This window comes from Haemorhous mexicanus, chromosome 6 (assembly GCF_027477595.1).
Source record: "Haemorhous mexicanus isolate bHaeMex1 chromosome 6, bHaeMex1.pri, whole genome shotgun sequence".
NCBI lineage: Eukaryota > Metazoa > Chordata > Aves > Passeriformes > Fringillidae > Haemorhous > Haemorhous mexicanus.
This window is the reverse complement of record NC_082346.1, coordinates 12207168-12218971: the sequence shown is the minus strand read 5'-3', so window position 1 is coordinate 12218971 and position 11804 is coordinate 12207168. Positions and strand designations below refer to the sequence as shown.

At 50.0% G+C, this 11804-nt stretch overlaps 1 protein-coding gene across 1 annotated transcript; it reads right to left on the bottom strand.

Moving 5' to 3' along the window:
* Window positions 1–2337: 2337 nt before the first annotated feature.
* Window positions 2338–11459, bottom strand: DRD4 (dopamine receptor D4). Its single transcript, XM_059848720.1, has 4 exons — window positions 11177–11459; window positions 3915–4027; window positions 3023–3570; window positions 2338–2607 (listed from the first exon to the last, which is right to left on the bottom strand). Exons 1-4 carry the CDS (start codon window positions 11405–11407, stop codon window positions 2405–2407), a joined length of 1095 nt encoding a protein of 364 aa, XP_059704703.1. The 5' UTR covers window positions 11408–11459; the 3' UTR covers window positions 2338–2404.
* Between the last annotated feature and the right edge of the window lie 345 nt (window positions 11460–11804).

The window sequence follows — 11804 nt, the reverse complement described above, 5'->3', positions numbered from 1 at the left end:
GTGGGCCCAGTGGTTCCCCTTCATTCCCCGGGCAGCACTTTGTGGTACAGGTAACTGCTCAGGTGAGTGCACCAACAGCTGCATGTGTGTCTGTACTCCCTGTCTACCTGGGAGGTGCTTTCTCCACAGGGAAGCACAGCTTTATTCCACACCATGCCTGGAATATCACTCATAGCATCCAGCTGGCCAGAATCAGATGGGATCAAGCCCAAGGTGAGCGCTGGTGGACATGGGGCTGTCCTGTCTCTGCCCTGTAGGAACTGCTAATTAGAGATGTGCTGACCATTAGGGAGTTACTGGCTTTGTTCACTGCAAAAAAATAATTTTAATTATTGATCTACTATTTTAATTGTCAAGTTGATCCTTTATTTGTTAATTAAGTTAAATGTTTGTTTGTGGTTGGAGACTTTAGAGGAGTCTTGGCAGGTGCACCAGCCTCTGGTTGTTTGTTTGGGTCTGTTCTTAGCTCCAGGCATAGCCCCTGTTAGGGGTCACAACCCCCATGAAGGGTCACTATTGTTCGCTCTGGTTGAGGGGTCACAGCCCCTGTGAGGGGTCACTTGTCCTGGCTCTTGTTTGCTCCAGTCTGATGATGGTTGATGAGGATGGCTGTTCAGCTCCTGCTCCAGGCAGGGTCACCTGAACCACAGTGACCCAACCCAGCATCACACATGCTGTTAAACAGAGAAAATTCTATCCTGACTTACGGGAAACTTAAAAAGAGAGGAAAATGCCATGGAAAAGACTCAAAGGTGAACTCCAGGGAAAAGACTAGAGGTTTCTGACAAATCTATTCCTTCCACTTTGCCTCTTAAAGGTCTGTTAGGTTGCATTCCATGTGTTCTAAGGCAGCAGGATCTGGTTTTCCATCTCTCAGGGACGTCTCTCTGAAGTGCCCTTGGTGGCTTTGCCAGCAGCACCAGCTCCTGAGGGGCATCGGTCCTCAGTCTCCTATGGAGGGAGGTGACAGGGCTCCCGCAGTCGGTGGCAGGTGGTGAGTGTTACTTCCTGGCTGTTTCCTGGGAAAGTTACTCCTCCTAACACAGAGCTGAGCAGGCCCAGGGGGCAGCACTGCAGTGCCATAGAAGGCAAGGAGCTGGTGGCCACAGCATGCAGCTCTTCGAGAAGGAACCATGCTTACAAAGAAATCCAAGCAGGAACTGAGGCAGGATGGGAACAGAAATTATCTGTGATACTCCTGGGAAAGAAAGAACAGGCAACTCCTTCCATTCCCATAGCAGAATGCTCACTCCTGCTTTCCAAAGTAATACTTGTGTATTGGGAATGGTTTCTGCTCACAGTTAAATCCTGATTGCCCGTTGTCTAGAACTTGGAGACAATTAGTTAATTGAGAAGACAGTCTTGATTGAGCCCACAGTAAAACAGCTCATTTACAGGGTTTCTCACATCCTGCATTCAGATGCAGCAAAGACAGCTCTGAAACAGCACCTCGGGAAAGCCCACGGTACCCTGGTCCCTGGGGCAGCTGTGCCCCAACCCAGCATGCAACAGCTCAGAAATGCACAATACAATCATGGGAATTGAGCCTGTTTGCTGGTGAGAAATTGAGCACTTGCTATTTTTAGTCAAAGGAACACTCTAGACATCCCCTTTCCATTCTGCTTCCAAGCAAATTCCCTCCTGGAAAGCAACAATCCTGTACAAAATCATTACTTGGAAGACTGTAATTTTCTGCAATATTCTTTTTCTCCCCTCCGAGCCTCAGTGATGAGCATCACCTGTCCCACTGGCCACTGTGGCTGGCACTGCATGCAGGTTCACCTAAAGGTATGAAGGACTTTTTCCTGAGGCTGGAAATGTTTCCTGGCAGGAATCGTGTGGCTTCACTGGAAATTCTGGAGCACTAGCAATCACATTATGGTGCCTTTGTAAGACCCTTGTTAAACATGACTGAAATCAGGTTTTGGGTTTAAAATTATCAAGGATAAGGGGAAAGGAGATTGCATAGGTAGATTCACCCTCACCTGGCATATGGACATCTGGAAATGAGCTTGGTACCCTTGTCTTGTATGTGGACATCTGGGAAATGAGCTTAACAGCCTTTTCCCCCCCAGACTCTTGTCCATGTCACCTCACAGCCCTGTTAATACCACCCCAGAAGCCAGAAGATTAGAAATTACTATTATTATGCCTGCTTACATCAAGCAGCAACTGTTAAAGAAGAGGCTACACTTCACAGTTCCACTGGGAAGAGGATTCAAGCTGCATCCACTGGCCCTCACCTGTAACACCTTACTACAAGGACCTGGGCAGCCCCTTCCTTCAGCTGCCAGCTCTCCTCATCATCCCCTCATCCCCAACAAAGACAGCAGACCAGAGGCAGAAATAGATCTTTAATGAACTATACAAAAAATGACCCAGTGGTTCCTCCTGCACAGAGGGCTCAGCAGAAGAGGTGCAAGACTTTGCGGAAGAAGTTCCTGAACTCGGCGTTGAACACGGTGTAAATGATGGGATTGAGAGCACTGTTGACATAGCCCAGCCAAGTGACAGTGCTGGTGACTTGAGGAGGGATGGAGCAGGACTTGCAGAGTGCCCTGGTAATGTGCACCACAAAAAAGGGTGTCCAGCAGAAGAGGAAAGCACCTGCCAGGAGGACAATAAAGACAGAAGGTGATGTGAATGTTCAAAAGGGTTTTATTTAACAAAGCCTTAGCCAAAAAAGACAGACACAGCTTGGGCACTGAGGGAAAAGGCAGCAGTTCTGCTGACATGTGGAGCTGGGCTTATGCCCAGACAAAAAAATTGGGATGTTATTCCTGACCTAAACATTGAGGAAAAGTCTTAAGTTAGTCTCTCTTTGGCTTTGAATGTAAGATATATGGAGTCACAGGTTTGCCTTGGAGGGAGGTTGCATTTTAGATACTGAATGTGCTCTTTCCTGAGGGTGCTGGGTTTTGGCACTGCTCTGGATTCACCCAGGTCCTGCCAGTCTGAGTGCTGTGGTGTGACAAGGTGGCACATTTCCCAGCCTCCCCAGCCATCCCTGACAGTCACTCACCGACAACGACTGGCAGCACCCGCATGGCCTTGCGCTCCCGGCCATTGATCTTGGCCTGCTTGCGCCCGTGCCCTGGGTGCGGGTACCTGAGGTGTGGGTAGGACACAGTCTGGATCCCACTGTTCATCCCACACTCCCCAGGGAGGCCGGCACGGGCATAGGGGCTGCACTCTAGCAGCCCCAGCCGGGTCTGCTCTCTCTCCATCAAGGTTGGGGGGTGGTACAACTTCCTGTTGGCTCCATAGATGCAGCCTCTCAGCTTGGCCTTCCGGGCTTCTTCCCAGCGCTTGAGTCCTTGGAACATGCCACAGTACAGAACCAGCATGACAGGGCATGGGATGAAGAAGGAGCAGATGGAGGAATACACAATGTAGTTATCATCCTCCAGTTGGCACAAGCTGGGGTCCCGGTCTGGGACATTGTTGAGGCCAAATATGACTGGGGATGCCACAGCAAAGGCGAATATCCAGGTGGTGGATATAAGGATCAGCTGCCGCAAGTCGATCTGCCGCCGGTTGTAGTTGAGTGGGATTTGAACAGCGATGAACCTGCCAACACAGCCCTGGGTGAGTCAGTCCTGGTGTGGTGGTGGCACCGTGGTAATGTAACCAAGGGGCCCCAAGCTCCTTGCCACTGTCCTTCCCCCCATTAATTTACTTTACTAACAGCCGAGGCCTGGGCTACGCTCAGAACAGCCAAGAGACAGCTCTGGATCATCACACAACGAGCTTTCGGCTTGGCCACCACCAATGAGACACAAACCTGTTGGTGGAGGACGTTAAGCAGAACAGCCTCCTTAGGGGAGGGCAGAATCCTCCCTGCCTGGGACACTGGCAAGGGCCTATGGAAGCAGTGTGCTGCCCAGGCACAGCCAGAGCAGGAAGCCACTCACCGATCCACGCTGATAGCACACAAGTTGAAGATGGAGGCCGTGCACAGCATCACATCCATTGTCATCAGGGCATCACACAGCACCGTGCTGAGGGACCACACTCCTCCCTGGAACTGAAAAGATCCCTGGGGTAAGCAGATGCTGTGTGTCCTTTAAAATGACAGGAACACAGTCATGCCTGGGTGCCTCAGCCACTCGTGTTTTTCCAAACAAGCAGCCCAAAGCTGAGGGCTCCTCCCATGGCACGACGCTCCCAGCGCAGCAGCAGCACATGGGAACCAGCCCCACACAGAGCCCACAGCCTGCTCAAGGCTCGTGGTTCTGGCCTGTCTGGAGAACTGAGCTCAGACCATCAGTACAGCCAAATGAGTCACGCTGGGCAGAGAAATGGATACGGGACATTGCACTGCCTTGGGTAAGGTCCTGTACCCCAAACTCCTCAAACCCCCAATTCAGGACCCCACTATCTCCCCAACAAAGCAATATTGGCTGCACAGCATCCTGAGCTCAGTCTCCAAGCAAGCAGGAGACAGAGCACAAAGCTCTTCCACTGCTGTGTCCCAGCTGCTGTAAGCCCCTGTGTGCAGATGATGTGACCGGTTTCCCTGCGTTACCCAACTGTTCCATCCTGGCAGGCCAAGCACAAGTCCAGCCTCTGAAGACCAGGTCTAGGCAGTGAGTAACAACCTCTGAATCTCTCCCCATGGTCACAGGCACCAGGGTAGAGCAGCAGGGACTGGTGTCAGTGCTCTGAACCACCTGGAAGTGTTGACTCTGCCATCCTTGGTGATTTTCAGCTTGGTCATGTCTCAGCCAGCAGCACAGGCTCTGCACTGGACAGGCAGCAGGACAGACAGGAGGACAGCAATGGCTGATGGTCGTACAGCCAGAAACTACTTGCAACACTTTGTTCCAATTGAGTGCTTGTCTCAACCAGGTACAAACCCAGCTTGTTCTTTTAACATTAAAGCACTTTTTAGGCTGATACAGAAATAGGTCACCTCAATCCCATTCCTGTGCCATAATTCCCATGAGCTTCTTGAGCACAGGCAGACACCTATCAGTTTGCTTGCACCTGCACAGGTAAACCAGGAAGCTCAATAGGCTGTCACCACAAGGCAGCAGGGAATTTTTCCTCAGAGTTTGAGACTGTGAGGAAAATTCCTTTGGGTCCCTCTGCAGAGATAGGTTAAAACCCCAATAAAATGTACAAATAAGTATGATTTTAGCTTGAAAAAAAGGTGTTCAGTAGCAGTGGCCCCTTGTCATGTCTGATTCAAACACTTTATTTTGATATTGCAAAATACCAAGCCCTATTTGTACCTTCTATGTGTTTTTATTAAAATATATATTATAGAAATTACTATAGTACATATATTGCTGCAAGTAATATATTTGATTTTCTATGTATGTTTATCTACAGATACTGTGAATCATCTAATATATATAATTTATTATATATTTTATCTATAGAAAATGTGCTGCATAAATTTTTTTTATATATATATATATATATATATATATATATATACACACACACACACACATATATAAATCCAGGGACCTTTTTCTCTATAGCAATAGGCAGCCAGTGCTCATAGAGTCTAATGTTGCTGCCCTTTAATGTTGCAGGTTTCAGGAAGCAGGTATGGATTTGTTCCTGTACTGGTGCTAAACAACAGGTTCTGCTTTCATTCATCCCAGCAGAGAGTAGAGCCACGTGGGGAACACACTCCACAGAATGTCTGGAAGGTGCCAAACCCCAGGCCCTGCCAGCCACAGGGCAGCCAGCTCTGCAGGGATTAATATCAGCCAGTAATGATGTCAAGCACAGGATTATGATTAGAGGAGCTGTAAAGCCAAAGGAGTCTCTGAAGTAACTGTTTTGCTATTTTTATACAGCATCTCCTTGAGATACCTCCGGGGGAGCTCTGGAGTCAGACTTGAGTGCTTCAGTCAGCCTATTTTCTAGCACAATGCAGACACTCCAAACTGAATTTGGGACCTGAATCATCAAAAGCCATATTTCTGCCAAGCTCACTGGGATCTTGACAGGTTCAGTTCAGCTTATGAGAGAGAAAAATTTGATTTTGGGCTACAGTTTTCCAAACCTATTTGTGATTTGGGGGAACTAATTGATTCTGGAAAGGACAAAATCTCTCGGTCTGCAGCACCATTGGATCATGTGAGATTAAAGCTGGGCACATGCAAAATGCTATAAACCTTTCCCTTTCCCCACCAACCTCCAAGACTAGGCTTTGGAGGAGGTGCTAGGAGAGAACTTCCCATTCTGTGGTGTTTGTCACCTGCCCACCTTGGCAAAACGTGCCAAGGACCCCTCTGATGGGAGAGTAACTTTGGATAAGAGGCTTTGCTGGGCCATGTGATTAAGGAGCACCTAATTCCAGGAGGCTGCAGCAGATTAGCCCATCAAGGTACACAGTGTAAAGATTTAGGGATCACAAACAGCTCAAGCTTCCTTTAAGAAGTGCTCCAGAACAACTGCACCTCCAGGGGCTCTTTGGGTTCTCCACTTTTCCAGAATACAATGCAGAAGTTTTTATAGGATGGTGGATGGCAGGATACAGACTTGGCTTCTCAAACACCCTTGCAGCTGCCTTCCTAGTCAGCCCATTCTGGTATCCTTATTCCTAGGCACAGCTGATTTGTAAGGAAAACTCTTGCCTTCTATACTAGCCTGATGCCAGAAGAGCTCCTGAGGGCAGGAGCCAGGACAAAGCCAAAGGTTTTAGTTCTGTTTCTTCTGATACCAGCTCTTGTCTCACTCCTGCCACAGCAGGAGCCTGAAAGGGAATTAGGAAATGCCCATCTGGACTTTGAACAAGTATCTGCCTCAGTGCAGCCATGGCTTAAAGAGATGGCATGGAGTGAGAAGGCTGTGACACGAGCTGGAAGAGCCACAGTCCTTGCCAGTGGGCAAAGTCCAGCATCAGAGCCAAAGAATTGTCTCCATGTCCACCAGAAGCTGAACTGGGGCTTTTTGTCATGAGTTGTGACAACTGACACAGTCCCCAGAATACACAATGCAGCCTGCAAGGGTAGAGGAAGAGGGAGTGGGACAAAAGACAGAGGTGCCTCATGTCTGCTCTGATGTTGTTTCTTAAATCATTGAGGTCAAGGATTTTCAGAGATTGTGAAAAAGCCTCATCATCCATCTGAGACATTATGAGGGCCAAGAATTCCAAGACACCTCTCCCCAATTACTGGTATCTGAGAAAAAAAAAAAAACCTAAGCACTGGTTTGTAACTGCTGGCCTGTCTCACCTCCCTGGTACTTTGTGTGGCTCAGACATCAGCCAGGCCCAGAATAACATCTATTTCCACTAAAACTCTAACATTCTAGGAAAGACTAATCCCAAATCCTGCTGAAAACATTCTGACATGCATTCACAGAGAGCCAGGGGAAATTTGGAGAAGGTAGAGGTCTGGCCTCTTATTAGAAGAGCTGCATCACAGGCACACAGAAAAAACTGCAAAAAAATAGATGTTTTGATACCAAGCCAGTGACACCCTGAAAGTTTTGGGCAGAACCCATCACCCTCAGCAAGATAAGAAGATGAGGTTTTTACTGGCTGCTCCATCATCATGCCTGCTGGGAACACTCATCTTCCCTGACCTGGAGAAGGAGCCAGGTAAACATGCAAATCTGCTCAAACTGTTTCCTCTTTTCCGTAATCACTTGCACAGGTCTTAGTGGCAAAGATGTTTACATAACCAACACCCTCAGCTCCTGCCAGCAGCCTCCTGGCTCAGGCCTGTTCCACAGCTCTGCTGCTCGGCAGGGATTAGCAGAGAGCTGATCACAGGAGCAGCAGGTACAGGTACAGGTGTGCTCCACAGCACAGTCCATGTGTGGAGCTTGTCCTAGTGCCTGCCATAATTGCTGGGATGCCTCCACTTGATGAGGACTGTATAAACTGCAAGTATCCCAGAGTCTTTGGGACTCCTGCCATTTTCACAGTCTCTGGGAAGAGGAAGCTTGCCTCACAAGGCAAGCCTGTGGAGCCATGCAGCTCCCTCCCAAAGCCACCCAGAGCCAAGTGATATCCTGCAGTAACTCCACAGCACCATAGCTCTGCTTCCTCAGGTAACCCCTGTTTTGGTGCTACCAGTGCTGCAGGGATCTTCTCCTTGCCTCTCTTCACATGAAAGCAGAACTCTGCTCCTCAGGAATAAGAGTGAATGCCTAAGAGTGCTCCAGGCCATCTCCTTCCCCCTTGCTTCCCATCAGCCTTGCCTTTCTGTCACAGGATTGGTTGCTGGAAAGCACTTGACACACTCATCAGAAAGCCAAAGCTGGCAGAAGAGCAGTGCAACTTCCCCATAGAAGTTACCATTACCTCTTTTCATCATACTGCTAAGACCTGAGATTCCCAAGCAGGCAGGAAGGTGAGTGCCTTCTGCCCACCAGGGCAGGCAGCTGTGTAGTAGTTACAACTGGAAAACATTGGAACATGCCTTTGTTCCATATTTGGATGAGTCCAGTGGAAGGAGAGTGTGTGTCCATAACTGCTGCCAGTGTCTGAAATGAGCTTTCTTAACAACCAGAAATAAAATCCAAGATCAAGGATCTCCCACTGTGCTCCACCTTTGGTGAACAGCAGCAAAGGATCACCCACATCCCACAAGAAGGAACTCCATCCCCACTGGGGCTTGGAGGAGATCTGTTGATTGTGAGGATATCAGATGTTACCTCAAAAGTTAAGTCCCTCCTGCTGTCTTCTAAAGCTCTGACTTGGAGGAATGTTTCCAAAACTGGAACACAAGATGTCACCTCACAGAAAAACAGCACAAGGTGAGCAAATTTCTGCTGAATGAAAAAATGCTCAGTTTATTATCTTTGTGCTAAAAAAGCAAAAACCCACCACCTCAGCTGGTTTTTGAGTTTTCCAATAGGCCCTCAGAGTCCACCTTTGCTGTATTAGGAGTTGTACTAAAGTTTAAAACAACAAAACAGAAACCCCACACCAAGAATGAAGATTCAGGTGAACACTCAGGACTGTCCATATTTTCAGTGCCTATGATGTTTGGTACAGAGTGCAAGCTGAAACCAAGCTAGTTTTAAAGACATCCCAACATCTAATTCTGAGTTTTGCCTCCAAGGAAAAAAAAAAAAAAACAAAGAAAAGAAACAACAAAAATTCTGTCCTTAGGCATGGATTCAGTGGTTACTCTTCCTTATTTCAGAACAAAATGAGCTGTAAATCCTGCACCAGTGTGCAGGAGAGAAAATGAAAATGGGTACCTGCAGGCTCTGAGCCTGCAGAGAAGCTTCCAGGCATGGAATGGAAACTGCTGCAACACTAGAGCTGGAGTTGCTCTACACATCAAATCCAATCCTAACTGCCTGCTCGAGGGGGCTCTGACGGCTGAATGGTGCTCTCTCTCTCTCTTTCTCTCTCTCTCTCTCTACCTGTTCAGGACTTCCCTCAGCTGCTCCATACATTCCCCCCGAGCACCAGGAGTGCAAGTCCTGGTGCCTCTGCTATTCTGTGCTTCTGAATGCCTGCCTGGCTGCAGGAGCTGCAGAGGATGGGAGGGAAAGACTTCTGTCATACAGGACCTTCATTCCCCATGTTTAATATCCTGGGAGCAGAGACATGGAAGAATTCTCTCACAGAACTGATGTTTATGAACAGCCATTGACGTGAACATGCCAAGTGTCACCACAAGCTGGACAGCACCAGTTTTTAAAGCTCATACAGGTATGAACACCCATTACCTGAGAATCCAGAACTTGTGGAATGTCTGTGGTATTCAAGAAATACTCCTGCCCCAGTGGAAGCATTTTCAGAGGTACTCCAGAATACATTAACCTGTATTTTATATATGCCAGAAAAACTCCCACCTGCAGGCAAAAGGAAACCACTCTGGTGTTGGTGACTGCCCACAGAGACATCTGGGGACTGAAGGCATCGAGAGACAACAGAAAGAGGAAGGAAGAAAAGGGATCCCAATTAGCAAAAAGTAGCTGAGAAGAATGATGAAGAATGTGCCTTTCTAACCACAGCAGAAAAGAGGTAATGAGGGAAAAGCAAATCCACCAAAACCAAGAGCACAGTGGAAAAAGAGAGGACCTAATGCTCCAATTCTTCCTTGGTTCTTCTCATGGGTCCCCAGATGAACCTGCTGCTCTACAATACCTGTCTCCAGAGAGGTCACAGTGTCCTGCAAAATCCTAGGATGAGGTAGAGACCATTCTAAGCTCTAATCTGCATCCTGCCTTGCTTAGGGGAGTACAGGCCTGCACAGTCAGGGCCTGCTGAGCCATGGGGTGTTCCGCATGGCTTGTGAAAGAGGACAGGAAGGAGATGCTATTCCACAGCTGGGAAGAAGATCCACACTACCGGCTACCACCAGCATGGGTAGAAAAACCTGCTATTTGGCCCAGTGGATGCTTTCATCCTCTTGAGTAGGGAAAAGCCACCAGCAGGTACTAACAGGTTCTAAAACATCCCCCTGCAAGCACAATGGTTTATTCATCTCTGGCAGTAAATGTTATAGAGAGAACCACTCAGCCTCAAGAGTGCCTGTTCTTTCCCAAAGCTGTCACAGTCTTGGGGGTGAACAGGTTTTGGGAGTGAACATCAACTCTGCCCCATTTCCCTGAGCTGGCTCTTCACAGCCTTCATTGCATGCTGGGTCAGGCCTGTGCCAAGCAACAACCTACCAACCAAAGCCACCTTGGTGCAGGGTGACCAAATCCCATCCAGCCCCCAGAAAAGACAGCTTCTCCTTCTCAGCCAAAGTTGTTTCCTGGCTAAAGAGCTAAAGATCTCCCTTTATCACCAAGGCTCACTTTATGCCAAACAGAGCACAGCACCTGTCTCTTCCTATCCATTTGCTGACGGCAACCTGGGCAGCGTGCAAGCCAAGGGACAGCACCCCCCTACGCCTCCGCTCGGGGCATCTCCACTCGGCGCGGTTCGGACGGGCATCCCAGGAACTCACACGGAGTCGGCTCCGCTCCCCGCCGCCCGCGGTCCCGCAGCGCTGTGCGATGCCGGGACGCTCGCAGGTTAGAGCCGGGGGGTCTGACCGCCACATCCCGGAGGGCAGGGCTGTCCCGCGGGAGGGAGCACTCCCGGGCCGGCGGGGTGACGGTGGGGAGCAAGCCCAGAGAGCTGCTTGGACCCTCGGTACTTGGTCTCTTGCCCCCCCCCCGCTGCCTCGTAACCTGCAGGCTCGGCGGGCACACAAGCCCCAGCCCGCCGTCCCCCGGTGTCCCCGGGCTTTCTCACCTCGGAGTAGACGTAGAGGGGCAGGACGAGGAGGGCGAGCAGCAGATCGGCCACGGCGAGGCTGACGATGAAGTAGTTGGTGGTGGTCTTGAGCGCCCGCTCCGTGCAGACGCTCAGGCAGACGAGCCCGTTGCCGCCGACGATGAGGAGGATGAGGAGGATGCCGAGCACCAGGGCGGCGATGCTGTGGCCGGGTACGGCGGGCGGGGGTCCGGCGGTGCCGTTGCCCATGGCCCCGCGGCGCTGCCCCCGCAGCCCCGCGCACGGAGCCGGGCCGGCCGCCCGGAGCTGCCCGCCGAGCCGCGGGAGGAGCCTCCGCCGCCGCCCCGCCCGACCCTGGTCCCGGCCCCGCGGGGACAATTGGGTCACCAAGCGGCTTAAGGGGTGGGGGGGGGGGGGACGGGACGACAGGCTCCCGGTGTCCCGGCTCCCGATGTCCCGGTGTCCCGAGCGCTGCAGAGATCTTGCTGTGTTCTCACATGGGGCTATTCTCTTCAGCAATGTTAGAGGAAAGAATTGGAATGACTACTGATAGGGTGAATAACTGGGAAATTTTATTCCGATGTGTGTGTAGAATCTGGTAATGTTTAGGAGTTTGTAATTAAACTGAGTGAAGATCCAGACAGTC

What these genes read in the sequence shown, in the direction of transcription:
- DRD4 (XM_059848720.1), bottom strand. Translation starts at nt 11,407, where the DNA reads ATGGGCAACGGCACCGCCGGACCCCCGCCCGCCGTACCCGGCCACAGC. An exon ending in CCCTCTACGTCTACTCCGAG is followed by an intron (nt 4,028 to 11,176) that starts GTGAGAAAGCCC and finishes GGATCTTTTCAG; the next exon opens with TTCCAGGGAGGAGTGTGGTC. An exon ending in GGTGCTGCCAGTCGTTGTCG is followed by an intron (nt 2,608 to 3,022) that starts GTGAGTGACTGT and finishes TCCTCCTGGCAG; the next exon opens with GTGCTTTCCTCTTCTGCTGG.